The 21624-nt window shown below is 34.3% G+C and overlaps 3 protein-coding genes across 4 annotated transcripts in view; all 3 read right to left on the reverse strand.

Annotated features, from left to right (window-relative positions):
• LOC136821126 (5'-3' DNA helicase ZGRF1-like) overlaps nucleotides 1–6198 on the reverse strand; it is a 30045-nt gene extending 23847 nt beyond the window's left edge. The window contains exon 1 of the mRNA XM_067077350.1: nucleotides 6119–6198. Coding sequence (XP_066933451.1) covers nucleotides 6119–6154 — 36 coding nt within the window. The 5' untranslated portion in view covers nucleotides 6155–6198. The remainder of the gene's footprint in view (nucleotides 1–6118) is intronic.
• Nucleotides 6199–8156: 1958 nt separating this feature from the next.
• On the reverse strand, nucleotides 8157–14758 carry LOC136821127 (ATP synthase mitochondrial F1 complex assembly factor 2-like). The gene is made up of 8 exons (XM_067077351.1): nucleotides 14628–14758; nucleotides 13746–13793; nucleotides 13311–13456; nucleotides 12606–12703; nucleotides 11902–11982; nucleotides 10449–10561; nucleotides 9570–9685; nucleotides 8157–8343 (listed from the first exon to the last, which is right to left on the reverse strand). Exons 1-8 carry the CDS (start codon nucleotides 14716–14718, stop codon nucleotides 8233–8235), a joined length of 804 nt encoding a protein of 267 aa, XP_066933452.1. The 5' UTR covers nucleotides 14719–14758; the 3' UTR covers nucleotides 8157–8232.
• An 810-nt stretch (nucleotides 14759–15568) lies between these two features.
• LOC136821116 (uncharacterized) lies at nucleotides 15569–21277 on the reverse strand. Of its 2 annotated transcripts, none has more exons than XM_067077342.1 (7): nucleotides 21051–21277; nucleotides 20686–20750; nucleotides 20222–20316; nucleotides 19859–19914; nucleotides 19271–19353; nucleotides 19019–19091; nucleotides 15569–18854 (listed from the first exon to the last, which is right to left on the reverse strand). In XM_067077342.1, the coding sequence occupies exons 1-7, from the start codon at nucleotides 21220–21222 to the stop codon at nucleotides 15670–15672; spliced, it is 3729 nt and encodes a 1242-aa protein (XP_066933443.1). In that variant the 5' UTR covers nucleotides 21223–21277; the 3' UTR covers nucleotides 15569–15669. The 2 variants fall into 2 exon arrangements, with proteins under 2 accessions (XP_066933443.1, XP_066933442.1); XM_067077341.1 differs by having other exon boundaries at nucleotides 20686–20753.
• Nucleotides 21278–21624: the final 347 nt, after the last annotated feature.

The raw sequence follows: 21624 nt of genomic DNA on the forward strand, positions 1-21624 counted from the left end.
ATACCAACATCAAGAATTTAGTCGCATCAACAACTACTGATACTTCTCTTAATGACATTTGGATAAACTTGAAAGACATTCTTCTTACTGCGCAAGCCACACATGTTCCTACAAAAATCACCTCACAAAGATTTCAACAACCATGGTTTAACAGAGCCTGCAAAAAAGCAGTTCGTAAAAAGAAACGATCTTACCGCAAATATAAAGTGTCAAAGGACCCTACTGATTGGAAATATTATATAAAATGTGAGAAAGAAGCAAATAAAACATGTGAAAAGGTAAAAAATGACTATATAAAACGAAGTATCATGAATGATGATGGCAAAAAAAACAAAAAACTCTTCAGCTACATCAAATCAAAAAGGAACGACGTTATTGGAGTTTCTCCTCTTGTGGACGCAGATAATATCACACATATAAATGACAACGACATAGCTGAAATATTAAATCAACAGTTTGCAAGTGTCTTCTCTAAAGACGACGGCTTATTACCTGAAATCAAAGGTCCTAAAGGATCAAACATCAAAGACATTGTTTTCACCAGAAACGGCATCCATAAATTGCTATCGAATATCAATCCTAAGAAAGCTTGTGGTCCCGACAATGTCTCAGCAAGGATTCTCCATGTATGTGCAGACATTTTACCTGACATCTTTGTTTTACTTTTCACGGCATCACTCGAACAAGGAGCCATTCCAAACGACTGGCGACATGCATTAGTGACTCCAATTTACAAAGGCGGGAATAAAGACCGATCAAAAGCTGAGAACTATAGGCCGATCAGCCTAACATCGATCACTTGCAAGCTTATGGAGCACATAATCCACAGCAATATAATGACTCATTTTGATCAGGACCACACACTTTCTGATACACAACATGGCTTTAGAAAATTTCGATCATGCGAGACGCAGCTAATTCAAACCATAAATACGCTGGCGCAATCTTTGAACAATCGCGAACAAACAGACTCCATTTTGTTGGATTTTAGTAAAGCCTTCGACAAGGTTTGTCACAGAAAACTTTTATTGAAACTTGAACATTATGGCATCCATGGAACCTTGCTTAAATGGATAGCGGATTTTCTGAACAATCGTAGTCAATGTGTAGCTGTAAGAGGAACTCTGTCAAAGCGGATAGCGGTCACTTCAGGTGTCCCTCAAGGCTCAGTTCTTGGTCCCCTCTTGTTTCTTGTTTATATAAACGATATGCCCTTGCATGTTGATTCAAATATTGCTTTGTTTGCTGACGATTCCTACTTATTCAAAGTAATCAAATGCCTAAATGATGCATATTCATTACAAGCAGACCTTGACAATTTAGTGGAGTGGGAAAAGCAATGGTCAATGGAGTTCCACCCGGGGAAATGCTATGTACTTCGCATAACAAACAAACATAAAATTATTGACCACACCTATACAATCCATGGTCAAAACTTGAAGGCAGTTGATAAAGCGAAATACCTTGGAGTAACCATTTCCAAGAATCTCTCTTGGAAACATCATGTTTCAGTCATCACTGCTAAGGCAAATTCCACCAGGATATTTCTTCAAAGGAATCTTCAAATGACAGACACAGAAACTCGTCTCGTTTGCTATAAGACATACATCAGACCTCTAGTAGAATATGCATCTTCAGTATGGGACTCACCTGGGAAATTGAATATAACATCGCAGTTAGAAAGCGTCCAACAAAAATCCATCCGTTGGGTTTACAATAGGTGGGACAGGGAATGTTCACCCACTTCGTTATTGAAAGATGCTGATTTGGATATACTTGAAAATCGTCGCAAAATCAATCGCCTCAAACTTTTTCACAACATCATGTCTGGTTCAAAACACGTAGACAAATCAATCCTCCCCACAAGACAGCGTTGTAAAAACATAAAATATAAACAATTACTGGGCTCAATCCAGTCATACACAATGTCTTTTTTCCCAAATGTGGTTCAACTATGGAACAGCCTTCCAAAAGAAGCAACATCTATTGAAGATACTGTTGTTTTTATTGATAAATTAGTGGTCTGAACTTAGATTTCTAGTAAACCATTGACTCCATTTTATGCTAATTTTATCCCTTATCTTCAGTCCTAAATCTGTGGATCTAATTTTGAATTATTTTTGTCAACACCTACCCAAAATCTAGAACTCAAAGCTTGAAATCATTGGAATCTCTCTACTCACTAAGCTTTATATACCTTTTAAGATGTTTTTATATTTATTTTTAGTAAATAAATCTTGTTTTTATATGCAATTTTTAATTTAAGTTTATTTTTTTTAAGCCAGATACATATATTTTTTATCACTATTTATTTACCTTATATTTATATTCTTTTCTAGATAATATTTGTGAGAATAGGTTTTGTAACCTCCTGTAAATTATCGAATAGAAATAGAAATAGAAATAGAAACACTGTGTATGGATGGCTCCACAGGAAATACCAAAATAAATTCTCAAGTAAATCCAAAATGAAAATCAATTCAACTAACTCTAAAATGTTAACTGTAAATATTTCTCCAACGAGAAGTGAAAATGGAGTTTCTACAAACTCCTCAAAACGTCTACACGTTCTCATAACAATTTCTAGATTGAATTCAAAAGCAAAAAAAGGGCGAGATGAAAATAGAGAAAATTGTACATTGGAGCATTAAAAACTAATTAAATTAAACATTAAAACGCGATATCATACGCTAATTCCCAAATGGGAATATAGCTACCAAAACAACATACCTCATAATATGACAAGTCTCTTGAGGCCAATGTTATCATGGCCGCAACAGCTTGAAACACAACGTATTGAGTGTAAGCATAACCAAAAAAGTAACAAAACCAGTGATAAAAATAGTAACTAAATGTAAGTTTCTTTCATTTTTGTAGGACGCAAAATTTTATACCATCAAGGTATCAAAATTGTGAGTATTCGATCACTTTCTAAGGAACCTTTGAAGACTCGATAACAGTTTGAGTACTTTGATTGATACTGTCAACTGCTCTAACTTGGGACAATTGGTCAAAACATGGGACTGTTGATATTTTGGCCTGTATTTTCACTTACTGTTAAACTCAATGATAACTCCACCAAGTTTATCAATCATGCTTTCTGTCATAACATGTCACGATAACTTTCACTGATAGCGCGCCCTTTTTAACTTTTTTTGTTTTCATTCAAAATGACCAGACGCCGCTTGGAGGATTAGAGAACGCCTGCCGCCTAACCGCCTATCGCCCATTGTGATTAACAAATAACGAGTGTGTAACCACTACGGATTTTTTTCATATTCCGATTTAAAAGCCTACTTGGTGCGAAAGAGAAATCGTGTATTTTTTAATCGCTGTTCATTAACTCAAATCAAATGAATTTGGAGGTTTGGGGGAAATGGTGGCTGAATTGCCGTCCCATGTTTTGTCAGATAATCCAAAGTTAGAGCAGTTGACAGTATTGATTACTTTTGATAACTTTCAAAACCAATTGATTACTGCAATAACCAATACACCTTATCGAAAATTCCACCTCCTCGCGTTGTTGCTACGGAGGTAAACAAAGCGCGATATTGCGGTTTTCAGGCAAAAAGCCTTACAAAACACCCAAAATATTGATGCCAAAAGAGCCTCCTAATCAACTGAAGAACCACCGAAGTTGTTGTTTTTCTCTTTCTTATAGCTTCTGCTAGCATCTTGAAAGCTTTGTTTTGTTTGTTTTTTTTCAAATTCAGTGTATTTTTAGGAGCAAATGAGTTCTTGTTTTACGCGGGAACTTTTAGCGCTACTTGCGCTGCCATTGGTCCCATTTATGTTTACCTCCCAATTTCAACGGATCCATTTTAGCGCGATTGTTTTTGTGAAATTTCCGATAAGGTGTATTACCATCATATATCTTTAAAACCAAAAGCATTGACCTAAAACCTAAGCACAAAAAGAAGTGCCAGCCATAAGATTTACCTCCTTATTTCCCTGCCATTTTGGTGCCTTCGCCATGGGTTTCCTCACGTAATTGATATCACACATTCTGATTGGTCGGAGAATACGAGTGTGGTTTTCATGTGTGTTTTAATTTGGCGAGATAAACTTCATTTCAGATTATTTCAAAGCGCTGCTACAGGAAACATATTTGATAAAACTGAAGGTATTTTGATACAATCGAAAGGTATTCAATATGATCAAAGGTAATTGAAAAGTATATAATCAAAATGATTGAACAAATGGTCGAGTGAGTATTCAATCACCGATAAAATCGATAAAAAGTTGTCACTGACCCACCTTGGATTTGTTCAATCATTTCGATTACTTTGATCCCAATCAAGCGTTTGATTGGTACCATCTGGCTTAGAGTATATGTCCTATTTTTAACAATGGAATTGATTCAAATTTGTCAAACTTCTCTTGTTGTCAAACTTTGTCGGGTGGAATTTTTGCTGAATTTGTTGAACATTGCTTTTTGTTGTTATGTTGAACTTCGACTTTGAAAAGTTCAATTAAAGAATTTAATCGAACTTTTGTCATTCCATTAAGTTTGAAAAAGTTTGATCAGTTCGGTAAGTTGAACTGTTCGATTAATTACGTCTGGAATATCCATCGTGATTAGAGGAAATGTAAAGATATGGAAAAAACAGCTTCTTGAAAACAATGGAAAAACGGCTCGCCATATACCAGGTCTCTTGTCCTTAAGGGAGTTTATGTCGAGTTAATAGGTTTCTTTTATTATCGCTATAAAAAATCTGTATATTTAGAGTATAGTGACAAAATTCTTTTGTTTCAAGCCTGATAGACCTTTTTTCAAAGAGGCCACCCTGTTGAATAATTATGTAGTCCAGCAGAAAAACAATGATAAAACCATGTATAATTATGACAATATGCATGATACAGTAATTATGCATGGCTCTATTATTGTTTTTATGACTGGACTACATAATTATTTAACAGCACATCCTATTTGAAAAAAGGTCTATTATGTGCAAACTTTTAGGGCTTATATTTTGGGTACACCTCTTCTATACTGCTCAGAATTTCCTAGCAATTCTACTGATATAACGGCATCATGACCGCATCATTATATGGAAAGCTAGAGCTCAAGGAAATTATAACTTCATCTTGATTTTACTCGATTACTGAAGTTTTACAAGAATCAATCAAATATCATTGCGTTAGAATTTTTTTTGCTGTACATTGGTAAAAATATCGCTCTTTATTCTTAAAAATTGAACTAGTAATTGGCGAAAAAGGAAAAACTAATTTTCATTTTTATCGTCCAAAATCATGTAGAAACCATCTGATGTGTATGGTGAGCAAGAGGAATTTTCAATAGAAGTGATCGTTGAACTTTGAGTAATCAGAAAAGCTGTTTTTCCATCTCTTTACATTGGGCCATTCCAGTTTTTATTTGTTACCCCCCCCAATGCATGGACGACATGGAATTTCCGTAGCAAATTGCTTTCAAGAAAGTCTGGAATTTCCGTAACAAATTTACAAAATACCTATCAAAACCGTGGAATTCCGTTACTGTAACCTAAAAAAATCATGGAATTCCAATACTTTCTCTTTAAAGTTTGCCTGGAATTCCGTGCCAAAATTTAATTCAAAAATTGATGTCATCCATTAGGGGGTAAAGTTTTTTTCTGGAATGGCCCATTCCTCTGCGCTCTGTCGTGATCTAGCTAGGAAGAAAAAGTCCATGCTGATCTTTATTTTTGTCTTGAGGACTTCTCTTCTTCCTTCCTGTCTGTGGGGGGCGTACGGTTTTACGGAATTGCGGAAATCGACCCTTTTTTCTTCGGAATCTCGGAAATCAGGCAAAATTCTTTCGGTATTTCGGAATTCTGAAATTGTTTCGGTATCGGAAACCCGAGAATTTTTGCTTCAAAATTTCGGTATTATAAAGTTTTTATCCCCTTTTTTTTTCGGAATTCATACATGAAAAATCAAAAATTAGTCAAAACGGGGGAAAAAACCCAAAAAATCGGTATCGGAATTGCAAGTATTTTATTGCGGAATTTCGGAAATTTTGGCAAAATTGTCCGGTATTTCGGAAATCGCAAACCCCGTACGCCCCCCCTGTCTGTCTGTGCACTGTGGCGCCACTGTCACTGAACTGAAGAAAAGTAACTTTAAGTTATATTTTTACCTTATACTTCAACATCCTTGCTTGTCTTCTACACATACATATTGATCAGGTTCCATTCCCAAGCGATCTTTGATGGATATAATAGTAATATGAAAGTAGAGCTGCCTGAAACTTCTGACTGTTCAGTCAAGATGGCGCACGAGTTGTTTCGCGCCTTCTCTATTCATGCTGTTGTGGAGCAATCTTTAAAACCGAATCGGAGAAAATATCGGGAAAAGTACATTTGCGCGGGAAAAAGAAAAACTCAGGATCAAAATAAATTTGCCGACCACCCTCTTAGTACACTAACACTGTACTAACTTTTCTCCACGACCGGATTTTTAATACCACCCTCTTTTAGTACAATGTACTAAGTTTTCTCCACGAATAAGGGCAAATATACATGGGAATTTGTTGAGTTCATGTGTTTTTTACCACTGAAATCACTACAATGTACAAACTTCTCACAGTGTGTATCAATTCAGAACACCACCCTTTTTAGTACAATGTACTAACTTTTTTATTGTATTTTTCTCGGAGGACCACCCTTTTAGTACACTGTACTAACTCTATTTAACCTAAAAAATACACCACCCCACCAGCTATGGGTCAGTACACTGACTCGGTACCCCCTTGTCGAGACATTAATCAATGCTGGGTAGTTAGTAGGGCCTGCCCTTTCCCGACTTCCTCCATCAAAATTTCGTGTACGAATTTTCAAAATTTTAAGCCGTTTAAGAATCTATGGTGTACATGTCCAGGAACCATGCTTTAAAAGAGGCCACCCCTTATATTATGAGACCACCCTAGTTTTATGCTCTTATCAAATAAGTTACTTCAAATACAAATCAGAAGCAGCCACCGACCTAAAATTTGCAAGTATCTGTTCTGATTTGCCAGCTGGAAGGATTTCCACGAAATTAAGAACAGTTCCTCGTTTTCCAGGCGAGAAATTTTTACTTCAGAACAGTTATATTTTTCCAGCTAGGAGGTAAAAAAACTTTCAGAACAGATACGAAATTACCAGGCGATTGATTTTACGCGAGTTAACTGTTCTTATCTACCAGGGCTGACAAAATCTTATAAGAACAGATCGCTAAATTCCAGCTTGACATTGAAGGACTTTTAAGAACAGAAACTTAATTTTCAGCTAACAGTTCGAACAGATCCACAATTTCCAGATGTTTTGTAGAACAGATGGAAAATTTTCAGCTGCCACTCCAGGCAACCACATTCAGGACTTTTTTTTAATTCCCTCAGAACAGATAGGAAATTCTTAGACACGTTATTTATAAATATAAGATATCAGACTATTTTTTCATAAGAACAGATCATATTTTTCCAGCTGGTCCCAATCTTCAGTAGAACAGATCATATTTTTCCAGCTGGTCCCAATCTTCAGTAGAACAGACCACTTTTTTCCAGCAGACTTTTTTCTTTAGTTCGGTAAGAACAGACCGCCATATCCAGCTGGAACGTGCCTTCAGAACAGATATTTTGAAGTCCTCCTTCGATGGATGCTTTCGACAAATAGTGCTGGGACAAAAATGTTAAAGTAAAATCCTTCGGTATTTCATCAAGATATCAATAAATTGTCGATTACTGATTCTGAAATAACGTTGACATCTTTTTGACGTCTTTAGAGCAGAGATTAACATCAGATCCAAAATTTCAATTCCAAATCTTTTGCTTGACACATTTTTTGCAAGGACATCGAGACGCCTGGATTTCGGCTTGGATAAAAGGATTATTCTTTCGGTCAAAATTTACCGGAAAACTACTACAAATATACTAAAAGTTTGAATAGATGCGTAAACCAATTTAAGAAGTTAAGAAGTGTTTTTAGAAATATGACAAGCAGAGAAAGAAAATATAGGCTATCACGACATCTTGGATGAATCAAACCCGAAATTTTATCATTCCTATTAATTTTCCTTAAGTGTATTTCAGCCAGATAAAACTTTCACTGTCAGACTGTACGTGGTTTGCTTGCTAAAAATTTAAAAACGATGAAAAAATCAATGCAAAGATTTAAAATTTGTAATTTTAATATCTCTATTTTTCTGGAATAAAAAATATATTTTCACTGCATATACAAAAAAAGATGACGACAAGACTATTTCATCCACAAAACTTTAAATATCAAATCGACACAAGTTACAAACAAGTGTACCAGCAGCCAGCATCGCTTGCTGTGTATATTGATCAATGTCGTGCGATCCTTCAAACTTGCCCCATTTCTCGCTCTGAAAACATTAAAAACCAAAAAAAATCACATAAAACAGGATAAAAGGGCAATCCGGAGTGGAATATTATGCGTATAAAAGCTTTCTAAAATTTCCAAACACGAAGATGAAAAACGAAAAAGAAAAAAATCAGCTTTTTATCTAGCAATGCTATAACTTCCATTTTTGGACTTGAGAAGCTTCAATCTTTGCCCATGTCAGTTGTGAAATTCTTTTTCGAAAAAAAAAACTATTCAGTCGAAAGATATTGGACATGAAAGGAGGCTAGGTCGGCTTTCCCAACGTTTTTTAGTTTTACAAGAAAAGACGAAAAGACGGGGGCTAACGAATGAGTTACAATTTAGTAATTACCAAGTGTCTCGTGAGAAATGAAATGTTCAAAGTTTGTTGTCTTTTTCCCTCGAGGGCAAAATTTTATCAGTTTAACATTTTCATGATTTTAATGACTTTCCTTCAGTCAAGGTTGAAATTCTTTCCTCAATACTCGTGTTTATTTGTATTTTTTACGACATACCCTACTGTTGTTAAAATATATTCATTATTATGTACAACTCGTTTTATTATAAACGATAGATAAATGTTTCTACATCTGTTAATTACCTTACACTATCAGAAATTTACTTGCCCCCGGATTTTTCAAAAAAAAAAACTGAAAAATTTACTTTGTGGTGAAAAACGGACCTAGCCTCATTTCGTGTCCAATATCTTTCGACTGAATTGTTTTTTTCGAAAAAGAATTTCACAGCTGAAATGGTCAAAGATTGAAGTTTCTCAAGTCCAAAAATGGTGGTTATAGCATTTCTAGATAAAAAACTGATTTTTTTCTTTTTCGTTTTTCATCTTTGTGTTTGAAAATTTTAGAAAACTTTCATACGCATAATATTCCACTCCGGATTGCCTTTCCAAAAAGTATAAAATCGATATCTAATTCGAAATCTATCAAAAGTAATACGCAATTGAAAATTTACTGCCAGCTAATTTGAAATGTACTTTAGGCTGCTGTCAAAAGAATTTTCTAAGTCATACACCGATTTAAAATTTTGCGTTACTTACGAATTCCCAAGCCAATGGGATGGAATAAAATAGGTTTTCTTTTGCTTAAATAGCAATTTTTGTCGAATCACCCCCTCTCAACCGCAAAATTTAATTCCCTTAAAAAAACCCTTTTTCGGCTTAAAATCTGAAATTTGAGCGAAAAATACTTGCTGGAAAAGCTTTTTATTTACCTGATATTCAGACTCAAGCCTTGATAAATAAACAGCTCGTTCAACAGATATTTGCCCATGGAATACAGCTAACGGTAAGATAAACGACTTGATTGCATCTATACCACTCTGTAGCCCTGAGAAGGAAAAAAAAGGTCATTAAAGTCCATTCACTTTAAGTGTAAACTTAAGTTTATTCTCAAAAATGAAGTTTATTCTCAAAAATGAAGTTTTCAGCACAAAAAGATAAAAAGTTCATGTTTTTCTTCTCCATTTTCCATTTTTCATCTTCATTTTCAAACATTATAGGGCTCTGGATTACCTTTTCAACGCTACATAATTAAATTTGTCATATTTGAAGTATTGCTTAGAAAATAGCAGGCAAAACAAACTTCACGTGCACACTTAAAGCAATTAGAAAAGTATTTCATGATACTCGCCACCTCAAAGTTTTCCTAATGTCCATTCACTTCAAGTGTGCACTAAGTTTTGTTTTGTTGGCAAATTTTCAACAAAAGTTTCAATTCTAATACCGTTGAAAAAATTATTTAAAGCACTATAATTTGAGAGAAAAATAATTCGAGTTCGGTTGGAAAACAAGAATTGAAAGCCCGATAAATACGATCTTTTGACTTTGCATTTGACTTATCTCTTCTTTCCTTTGTTTAAGACGGGTGTAAGATACTTTTCAGTGATTTACTCCTCGAATAAACTTATACAGTCGAGTCTCCATAGCTCGAACATGCACGGGGAACACAAATCTGTTCGAGTTAAAGAAATTTCGAGTTATGGAGTAAGGTTTAAGAGGCACTGTTCACTGGAGGGATGAGAAACCTTGCTCGAGTTAAGGAGTCGTTCGAGTTATACAGGTTCGACTTAAAGAAACTATATTGTACTTACCATTAATTTGCCATTCATTCATTTTGAGAAGATATTCTTCGAGTCTTTCGACTGTTTCATCCGATTGATAAAGATTGAACAGATTAGATGATGCATTGACTTCAACTTCGAATCTAAAGTAAATACACGCTTTTTATTTTATAAGAATAACTTCTATAAGAATATCAGGGCGAGATTTCAGAGTTAGAACAATAGGCCTATTGTTTAGAACAATAGAAAAATAAGAATAATGCTCACCCTCAGCCAAAGTACAACATTCTTATAAAAAAAGCGTGTAGGATGGAAAAGTGGCTTCAAGCATCATGTTTTGATATATGGGATGCATATCGTGTATAAAATTCCCGTTCAAGAGTTACCGGTTTCAAATTTTTTTTTAAGGTTTAGAAATCCAATGAGCAATGACTGTATTAACCTCTGGCCATTCGAATTTTTTATTCAAATTTTAATGAAATTTTTAAAAATCTATTATAACAAGTGATACTTTTATGGACCTACCACGTGAGCGTGACCATTAAACAATAATTCAGAACACAAATAGTGACGATCTATTATAAGTAGTCGTTTGTTTCTTATAAAAAACCGTTTGGAAACCAAAATTTCATGCTCTTTAAATATTATAATAAACACATATTCTTCAAAAGTAAGCCCTCATGAGCAAAAAAACCATCTATCTCATAAAAAAATTGAGTAATTTGACTAAGAACATTGATGTATGCTTATTAATAGCGATTCTTATAGATAAACATGCGTTTTTTGAGCCAAAAATTTTTTTTTGCGAAAATCTGCTTCAGCCATCTTTTACCTATGATGGTACCCTACTTTCATACAAAAAATCAGAAAAAATCAATGATCTAATTTTTCACAATTGGTGGTAACTAACGAACGGACGGACGGACAAAGGTTAATTTATAGGACCTCCAGGTAGGTCCAAAAACTTACTAATCAAGCTAATCAAGTTTCTAAAACTCAAAAACAAAAAGACGGGGGTAATTCTCGTACTGGAATTTTATACACGATATGCATCCACTATATCAAAACATATCAGTCAGAGGGCAGGATGCGTGCAGCCTAAAGTGAATTTGAATCCAAAGCCAAAAATATGGCAAATACAATAAAACAATTACTTCAATTAATTATATTTTCACAGTCATTGTTTTGAAAAATGATTTAATTTCGCCATCAACCTAAAAATGGTTTTTAACCATGAATTTGTGCTTATTTGACATATGGATTGGATTAAATTTCGCGAATTAGAAATATTTTCCGCGTGATTAATTCGTAAAAAGAAGGTTTATGAAAGCATTAAAGGGATTCGATGTTAAACATTCCACTATTTTCTAATTTATTGTAAAAAACTTTATCCAGCTTAGCTTTTGAAAGAGACTGGGTTGGGTGAGTCAATTTACAAAATTCCATTAGTGAAACGGAAATAATAAAATGGAAAATTTTTTACGTTTTTGAGAACCAATCTCTAATAGGTTTCCATTCTTTGTCTTGGCGTTCAACGAGCGATTCTGGCATTTCTGCAAGTGAGCTGGAAATAGAGTACAGTGATAAAATAAAATAAAATAGAAAGAAGGTTCTCGGCCATTGAGTTTGAACCCCCGAAGGAGCTAGTGAGGAATCTTCAACCTTTCTCAAGCAAGAAAAAGTGAAGCCTTAAGTTTGCCCCGCACTTGTTTGAAAAACACGCGGGTCACGTGTTTTGGATTGGAAATAAGTGGCTTCATTTCCCATCCTGGAGTTCCGGATCTAGCCTCTTCGGGGCTTTGAAATCAATGTCCTCCACCAATTTTATCTTCCGGTAACCAACGTATTGACGCCGGACAAATGTTATAAAGTGCTGGCATATTTAGAAAGTAGATATCCTAACTTAAAATCTAAAGTATACTTTTAATATTCAACTTACTTTCTAAAAAGGGAGAAAAATACATTAAAAGAGGAATTCAATTTATACAATAACAAATTGGAAGATTGTGTTTTAATTGACTAGTTATAGACAAATGATTACAAACAGCACTTGCTTACACCTTTGAATGCTGGAGGGAAATTAATTCTTGCCAGACTCCCTATATGATCCTGTATTTTTTTATTATGTATAAAAGAATCCCATCAGATCCCATTGCAGCAAAATAATTTCAATCTTTTAACACAAACCATATGGTATCCGAATGGAGAAATTGTAATAATTCTTTGACTAGATCTTCTTTTGGTAGTTCGGTTGGATTATCTATGGTTGTGTTACAAATGGTTGTCTACAAAAATAGATAAATCATTGAATTTATTAATGTTTATTGAGTAGCGTAGACAGGAGAGGCGCAAAATTTGTGTAGGAGAGCAGATTTTTATGACACTGCAATCATCTATTAATAGTGTAAAAAGATAATTACAGTGTCATACAAATCTGCTCTCCTACACAAATTTTGCGTCCCTCATGTCTACTCTGCTGACCTATGGAATGTCGAAGCTGTGGCATTGCTTTGTCTTTATGGAATCATCTATCAAAAAAATGTAACCAGCAGCAGTAAACGGTTTTTATAAGAATGGTGCTGAGTGTGGGATATTCTTTTAAACGCAGCACGACATTAATGAACTGATAAATGATTTACCTGCTAAAGCTTCAAACCTCTGGGAGAGATCCCATCACAAGATATTCTAGCAATACTTTAATTGGGTAAATTTTCTCGAGCTTTAGTTTCGCCAATAAGTATTTGGAAAATTTCACATGGATTTAAAATTAGCAAGTCAGCGAACTCACGCAATTTCACAGGTTTTATATTCGTGAAAACGCGAATTAGCCTCGCGAAGATTTATGGGATTAAAGTATTACCCTAACATTCTTATAGAAAAGTACGTACTAACCAAAGGCATGGAGAAGGGATTGATTTCATTTGTTTGCATGTGCCATTCATTGGAGACAGCCAACGCTAGATCGTACTGTGGTATACATAATTTGAAACGTAAAGGTGTCTTTATTGTTTTACCATCGAGTTGTACTAAGAATCCCTCTGTGTACGGAAAAAAGGGAAGTTCATTAAAATACAAAGAGAGGTGGAAGAGTCCAATAAGTGAGTAGTAGCAGATTATTTCGTGTAAAATAACAGAATGAAGCTTGGCGTCTACAGTTTTATTGTTTTTAAAAAATTACCACTCATGGGAATTAATACCTTAGATGTTTTCGAACATTTCACAAAGATCAAGAAAATAAACTAGTAGAATAACAAAGAATTTCCTCTGTCAAGTCTTTTTTCTGGACCAATGTCCCATACTGGTAACATATATAAAATATAAACTCACCGTCTGTCTTCTCTAAATTGACGTTCCTGTAAAATCTTTTTCGATGAGCTGAAAAAAAATAAAAACAGTTAATAAAACCAAAAAAAGCAATAATAAGCAAACTAAAGTCGTACTCAGAATGATATTCCAAGTAGGTTTTTTAAATTCAGTTCATCTTCGCAGACTCGAAAAAAAGAAGAGAAAATTATGAAAATCCATGACTACATAGTGCCTCCCCCCCCCCTTTATAAAGGGGGGGGGGAACCAATTTTCCAATTTTGAATGGATGAGGGGGGAAAATGAAAATTTGAATAGTAAAGGGGGGAAAAAAAGAGGGGGGAAAACATCGATAGTTGGCAAATTTGGTGGGGGGAAGTATGAAATCACTTCAACTTTATCTCAGCAACCAAGGTCAGTCCACATGATATCATGTGATTAGATCATGATTGAAAAATTTACCAATTTTCGTTCTATTTTGTCTAGTATTCCTTTTGCAGCAAAATTTTACGTTTGTGGCAGGTTGAAATTGTAGAAATTTATTCGGGTATATGGGGGCAACTGATATTCTCAGAATTTTCTGGGGGGAAAGCAAAAAAGAGGGGAGAAACTAAAAAACCGAAAAGTCATAGGGGGGAAAAAAAGAGGGGGGAGATTTAAAAAAATCAAGAATTTGGTGGGGGGAACACACCCTGCAGGACACTATGGACTAAGAGTGTCGACATTTTCAAATTTTCCGTTCGATTCGAGTTCAGTTAAGTGAGATATAGTTAAGTATCTACGTTAGGTTACTTAGTAGCATAGTTGCGTTGTTTTCTATATCTCATTTATAAGGGGCACTGACAACTTTCTTTATTTAAAACAGGATCCAATAAAATTCAACATAATAATTCATTTGAGTCATACCTTTAAGATAAGACATAGTACGTTGCTGCAGTTTTTGACATTGACAAATCGTCTGTAATTTGTTATTTACTAGTCGCAGTGAGGCAAACATCTTTTAGAATTTTATCTTTTTTATTCTAAAAAATAATGGAGTAAATTTAGCTGAAATAACTTATTTTTAAAACCCATTAGTTACTAAAGCACTAATCTTTGTTTTGCTTGCCATTTCACAAAAATGCCTTTAATCTAATAAAAATTATATACCGTTGAAAAGATGATTCAGAGCCTAGATATTTTAACGAGTTCGAGTTTCAAGCTACTCAAAACAACCACCTCTTTTTTCGGAAGAAGAAAGAACAATGAAGAAACAAAACAATCTTGTAAATTAAGACAACAGATTGACCTATGGAAGATGAAATCACAGTTTTTGTACAAATTTATTTATAAATAGAATTTCTTTTTCGGTTTTAATGATAAAATATATTACGTTGCAAAATATTTTACAAAAAATATCAACATTTAAAAAAATTGGTTTTCCAAGTTTAGTTCAAATTTTTGAGGACTGATATCAAATATATTTTAAATGGATTTAAACATTCAAAATTTCTCTCTAAGAGATTCAATTAAAAAGATTAGCACAGAAGAGTTGTGTCTCTTGCTAATTGTAAATAATTGTTCAATATCATAAATGTCTCTATAGCTCGAACACTCAATACAGAGTTGTTTCAAAAAAGTGGTTTGGAGTATTCGAGAGGAAGTTTTTATAAGAGACTTAAAAAGTGCTACCCGATTAAAAGCATTATAAGACATGCCTATTTTACTATATAATATCTATGGGCTTAGATTTATAGGTTCTGTCTTAATATAAATCTTTTTTTGGTATAAGCATAACGTTTATAAGAATATACAGGCTCAGTTTTAGATAACTAAACAATGGCTCTATTGTTTTAGAACAAAAGAAAGCTAGGCATAATGCCTGATATAGAGGCAGACACTTGCTTATGAAAAAACATGTATAATGAATGTAAAGGTTGAAGACTATCATTTATAAAATCTAATAAAACTATGATTGTGGATTGGTATTGACAAGAGCTGTGTTGCCAAACATAGGTCCTATAGGGCCGGATGGTCCAGTAGTACGATCTTTAGTCATTAATTTATCATTTTGGTTCAGATTTAGGTTTGTGTGTAGTGGATTATTCCCGTCTTTGAGTGGCATTCGTATCATCTGGTTATGCATTGTTTGGAAGTTAGACCATGCTTGGCCAGACATATTTGAATTATTCGAATTCCGTTGCATGTAAGGATTACTTTTGTTGGCTAACCAGGGATGAATGAACTCATTATTTGTTGTTTCAGTTCCGTTAAAATTGATACGCATTGCAGCACGTGGTAGATTATTTTCGATTTGTTGGTTGTGTAATAAATTTGGTTGTTGTAATGTTTGTTGTTGCTGACGATTCTGTTGTTGTTGACTTTGCTGTAAAGTCTGTTGAATCTGGTGCTGGTATAGGTTTTGTTGCAATTGGTTACCTTGATCGGTTGAATTGCTATCGAATTGGAAATTGGAAGGGTTATTAGTTGCGGCTCCTGAGTTTAAGATACTCATAATACTTTTTATAGGGCTACATTCGGTAGTCTGTTGCATTAGTTGACGGTTTTGTTGTCGCATTGAGGTAATATTACCGTTAAAACTGTTTTGAAATAAAGCTTCGTTCATGTCTTGGGGAAGCCAGGGCTGATTCCATGCGTTGTTCCCTTGATTCATCTGAGCAAAAGGTACTTGGGGTTCATTGCCACTCCCAATTAAACTGTCAGCTGAGAAATTTGTAAAAAGTTGAGAGTTTGCTGCCATTAACATATTATCAGAGAAATTGTTATCATTGAATGTTGAACCATCCATCATTTCATTGCCACCGGCTAGTGTTTCAGCAGAAAAGTTTGAGAAAGCTGCAGAAGGGAATGTTTGTTGTTGACTCATTTGCGTGGTTGGAACTGGGGCTGGAGCAAAAATATTCAAAATGGTAGGTAAACTGTTAGAAACGTTCGAAAAGTCGGTTGGCATTTGAACACGCTGGTGGGAGCTTGAAGAGGATTGGGATTTCTTAAACGGTTTGTCTTTTTTCGAAGAGTTTGTATTTGGTATATCTTTGTTGTCATGTTTAGGCTTTTTAGCACCCTTATTTGAAGATCTCGATAATGATTCTGCTGAGAAAATCTTAGAGCTTGCTGCCCCTAAGTTATTCGAGTTTGTTTTGGGTGTTTTTGGTAAGTGTTCAGTATTGGATGCTGAAGATTGTTTGTAATTAGAATTGGAAGTCAATTTGCGCTTCCGTTTACTAATGTTTGGATATGAAATAACCGGTGAAGCACATTGTTCTACTTCACAGTCAGGGGTTGATATCTTAAGGGAAGGTGGTTGAGACGTTTCCATGGTTATCGTTGTCTTTGCGGTCAACGTGGTAGTTATCGCTGTTGAAGGTGCAAGCCATTTGTTTTTAATAGTTCTATCTTTCATAGTCCGAACAATTTTATTACTTTGGGGTTGAATGGTAGGTAGTTTTGTTACATTATCCAAATTTGAATGGTGAGCAGGTTGCGTTGATTGACTTGTTTTCAAGGATAGTTTCATTTGAGGAGGATACGATAAAGTAACCTTATTGGTGCTGGTGGTTACGACTTCTGGTGCACTTGAAACAGATTTAAATGATCTAGTTATGGACGATGTCTGTGACGAGGTTAAGATTAGTGCTGGATTGTTTGTCGTATGCGAAGTACTGCTCGAGGTTGTTGACTGTAAGATGGTGCTGACAGGAGAAAAAATTATTGGCTTGGTGTCTGACACCTTTGATGAGTTAGTGGTGGTTTGGTTATCCTTTACTGGGAGAGAGTTTGTTGTGATTATTTTGTTTAAAGTTAAAGACGAGCTTGAAGCGGTTAATACATTAGAATTTGTTGGAATAGCACTTGTAGTAGCTTTTAAAGTATTGATGACTTTAATAGGAGCTGGTGTTGTAATATTTGAGTATTTCGGTGTTTCTTTGTAGGTTTTTGTTTCCTTGTGTGTCCTTAAAGTTCGTTTATTGATCACTTTTTTCGCTGACGAAGAAAGAGTGAATGAAGATAACAGATATTTATCACTGTTCTGTGCGCTTTCCACGAAACTCCCCCAACGTGGACCAGGCGTTATAGCCTGAGAAGTTGAGGTAATGGGGTTTGAGGTTTTGGAGGCTACAACGTTTTGGGTTAAACTTTTTTTCAACTTTTTCAAAGTTTGTTCTTTAACAGTATTTGGTACTGGATTTAAGGTCTCCTTAGGTGTTTTGATATTTTGGGCAGATTCTTGTGGTATCAGTTCTTTTGGTTTTGAGACTCCAGAATCAAGAAGGGCTGCGACAGTGTGTCCACTACTTGGTAATCGAGTACGTTTATCCAAGAGTTTGTGTTTCATAAATTTTTCTGGTTGATTTGTCGGTTCAGATGATAATTCACCTATTTTTGAGACACTGTTTGTGGTCATTTCTTGAGGTATGACTTTATTGTCTTGATCATTAGACACCAGGATTCGATCAATACCAAATTTTTGAGCTGATGATTTGGGTGTAGTCAATGTTGTAGAAGAATAAGTTGCTGTTTTTGAAGATGAAATAGATTTTGGAACAGAGTTTGTTGCAGGGTGTTCCTTTGCCTCTGTGTGTGTTACTTTCACTATTTGAATTTGATTTGGCAATGAAATCGAAGATATCCTTTCCACCAATTGGGAACTTGTTGTTGAAATACTGCTCCCACTCGTTTGAAAGTCAATTTCATCCTTTTCAAAAGAGAGGGCAACTTCCTTATCTACTTTCAATTTTTCTTCATTTCGACTAAATTCAGCATGACTTGAAATTATACTCATATGTTGTTTGTTTTCAATGGGATTCATTTTTGATGAAACAGTTGATAAGGTGTCCATAGTAGGAGCAGAAGCAGTAAGAGTTATGATTGTTGTGGTTTTGACTTGACTTAAGGAAGGTATAACTAAGTGGATGTGTAGCGGATGTTGAATATCACTTTGTATAGAGTCTTGAAGCAGTTGATTGTCAGGTGTATTTGTTTGAGCTGGAGAAGCTTTCCTGCATAGTTCTGGATTGTTACAAAATCCATCTGGAGCTTGTATGTTGTTTTCTTTTAGAATGTTTAAAAGCACAATGATGGATGCTTCTAGATCTTTTATTCTTGTAATCAAACTTTGTTCTTTTGATTGGGCTGAAATGGAGCAGAAAAGAAAAATGTCATTTAAATCAAAATCATGAAAAAGCTTCTTAAAACTGATTTGCAGCCATAGAGCAGTAGAATTTACTACCTGCTAGAAATGAAAAGAATATAACTCAAAAATTACAAAGCAATTCTAGAAAAGAGTTTTATCTTACAGCAGCTTGGATTTGGATTCTTTTCACGTTGGTGAATATATTCATAAGATTTTTCCAATATTGTACGCTTCGTCTAAAAAAGAAGAAAAAGTTGGTCATCAGCATCGACCTATTCAAACCATGAACTGTTGAAAACAAATTAGGTTTTATGAGCGAGAATATATCATTAAAAGAGGTAGGTTTTGCTTTAAGAGAACCTTTTAGGAAATAGTGTTTTAAATTAAAGATGAGCCCTTCTTAACAAAAGTAAACCTTATTTTCTCCTTCAGCTCCAAACAATAATGTCCCCAGACTTTGGATCAAAACATTTATGCGATGTTTCCTCCTTTGCTCTTCTGAAACAGGAAAGTACAGTAGGAAAATTAATACTCGTGTTAACAAAAATCTTCACTTCACTTCTAATCAGTCTACATACACCAGAAGGCTCTCAGAAGGTTCCATGTATTGCAATCACTGACTTTTATATATCCTGGACACAATTTCTTGATCTTTGATCTGAGATTTTTGAAAGTGGTATCCTAATGATAGCGCAACTCCATATTGGTGAGAAAAAAAGCTTCCTCCAGGATATATAAAGGTCAGTAATTTCAATGTATAAACTTCAATTACCACCAAGCCTAAGCTTTAACTGGTAGGTCCATTATTAAAAGTCTATCTTAGATTAGATGTAAAACTTATGGATTATATCAGGATTATCAGAAAGGAACTTTCCAATTTCAAGTAACAGGCACACAAAAAGTGTGAAAAGTTATTTTATTTTAAAAAGCTGTTTCATCTTAGATGAAAAAAAATTTCCCTCAGCTCTACAACTTTATACAACAGGCCCCATGATAAACCAACCTGCTCTATGGTCATCTTTTTTAGTTTGGACTGTTGGTTTGATGGATTTTTTAGCTCTGTTGAAATACAAAAATGATAATAGATAATTCTGTAAACAGAAGCAAAGTAACAAGTCACTTTTATAAACTCTATTGGCAGCTATTGGAACAATTAGCAATGCTAAATCCTGAACTGCAGTTCTGAAATTAAAATCAAGCAGTGAATACGCATGTATCTTTGAGTATCACAAAACAACTAATACCTTTGGACTTGTTTATTGTGTTTGTTTAAATTTGGCCTTAGTTTATAAGTAATAAATCAATAAATGATAGATAGTTGATTGTGATTAAAATATAGGACACAGGAATAGAAATAAACAGGTACTTCTTGGGTGAATTCTTAGTTTGTTTTGTTTTCTTTCCATCGTTGGGCTTTGTTTGTGTTGGTTCAGTGTTGGGTTTCGATTGTATTGGCTTTTTCTAAAAGATAACAATGCATAAAAATAATGTATAACCATGTTCTTCTAACAAATAACCACTGTTTATGTGGGTCACATCAAGTTACGTTTGTATCGGTCTATTTTTTTTTGAGAATTTCGGAGTATTGGGTAAGCTTTGTCAAACTTTGCCAAGATTAGTTTTCATTCAAATTTAATTTATCTGGCCAAAACAAGTTATGCTGCTCCCTAAGATTAATAAATTAAAATTTCCAAACAAACATATTTGTAATTAGAATATTTGGCAAATTTCAGCCATCTCTTTCGAATTCTCTGAATACAAAGAAATCTTTCAAGAAAAAAAACTTGAAAATTTCGTCTAAAACATCTTCATAAAAAAGAGTGCTCATACCTTTTTTGCAAGGGTGGTATGGTTCCTAGGCAAAATACCAAGTACCAAAGGGTGCGGTGTTGTAACTACTAAAAATAAAAAGACCCAAAAGATAAGATGTAAAACTTTAAAAGTTTGTTTTACAAAAAACATTAATAACTCTCAGACTGGTTGCTCATATCAAACAACATATCAAAAAAAAATTGACAATTTTGAGTGAAAATTGCATTTTGAGTGAAAATTGCATTTATTGCATTTATTCGAATTCCGATAAAATATATTTTCATCAGTCTAGTTTATCACTATTTTTGATTTGAAAAAATGATGGGTTTATAGAACTACAAATCAGAATATAAAAAAGGGTAAAGATCGTAAGTGATACTCACCTGACCCTGGTCTAGGGGCTATTCTTATGGGAGATTTCGACACTTGAAGTTGAGATTGAGAAACATCAAAAACTTGATTTGTTGAAGACAAAGGTACTTTGGGTGGCCTGCCCCTTTTCTTTTTAACTTTAACTTCATCATTTGCGATAAGGTTGGTATTGATGGAACTCATCCTGTGGCTTGGCAGTATTTTAATCTTATTTTCATTGTTGTTTATTTGTGTTTTAATCACTAGAAATAAGATAAATTTCAAATAGTGTTAACTGTCAACAAATGATTAAAATTTGAGGGATAAGAGGATTCACAAGGGAGGAAGAAATTATGAAGTAAACAAAGTGCCACTTCTTATTAATATGCTGGGTGTACTGTACCAAAAAAAGGTTGATTTTCGTCCTACAAACATCAGAAAAGTGTTTTGAATGGTAGGGAATTTATTTGTCATGAGATGTTTACTCCTGGTTCAATTAATTGCAAAAAAAGTCTAATATCTTCCTGCAAAAACTAATCCTTATTTCTCATTATAAGAATTGAAAAGGTTTATTTTTGATGTCTTGAGCACTTTTTAAGTTAATTT

Source organism: Clytia hemisphaerica, unplaced genomic scaffold (genome assembly GCF_902728285.1).
Source record: "Clytia hemisphaerica strain Z4C2 unplaced genomic scaffold, Clytia hemisphaerica genome assembly, whole genome shotgun sequence".
In the NCBI taxonomy this organism is placed as follows: domain Eukaryota; kingdom Metazoa; phylum Cnidaria; class Hydrozoa; order Leptothecata; family Clytiidae; genus Clytia; species Clytia hemisphaerica.

Coding starts and splice junctions, on each gene's coding strand:
- LOC136821127 (XM_067077351.1), bottom strand. CDS start 14,718: ATGTTTGCCTCACTGCGACTAGTAAATAACAAATTACAGACGATTTGT. Junction 13,794..14,627: donor TACTATGTCTTATCTTAAAG/GTATGACTCAAA, acceptor ATTTTTTTTCAG/CTCATCGAAAAAGATTTTAC. Junction 12,704..13,310: donor ATCCCTTCTCCATGCCTTTG/GTTAGTACGTAC, acceptor CTATTTTTGTAG/ACAACCATTTGTAACACAAC.
- LOC136821116 (XM_067077341.1), bottom strand. CDS start 21,222: ATGAGTTCCATCAATACCAACCTTATCGCAAATGATGAAGTTAAAGTT. Junction 20,754..21,050: donor AGCCCCTAGACCAGGGTCAG/GTGAGTATCACT, acceptor TTTTATTTTTAG/TAGTTACAACACCGCACCCT. Junction 18,855..19,018: donor GAATCCAAATCCAAGCTGCT/GTAAGATAAAAC, acceptor GCTCCATTTCAG/CCCAATCAAAAGAACAAAGT.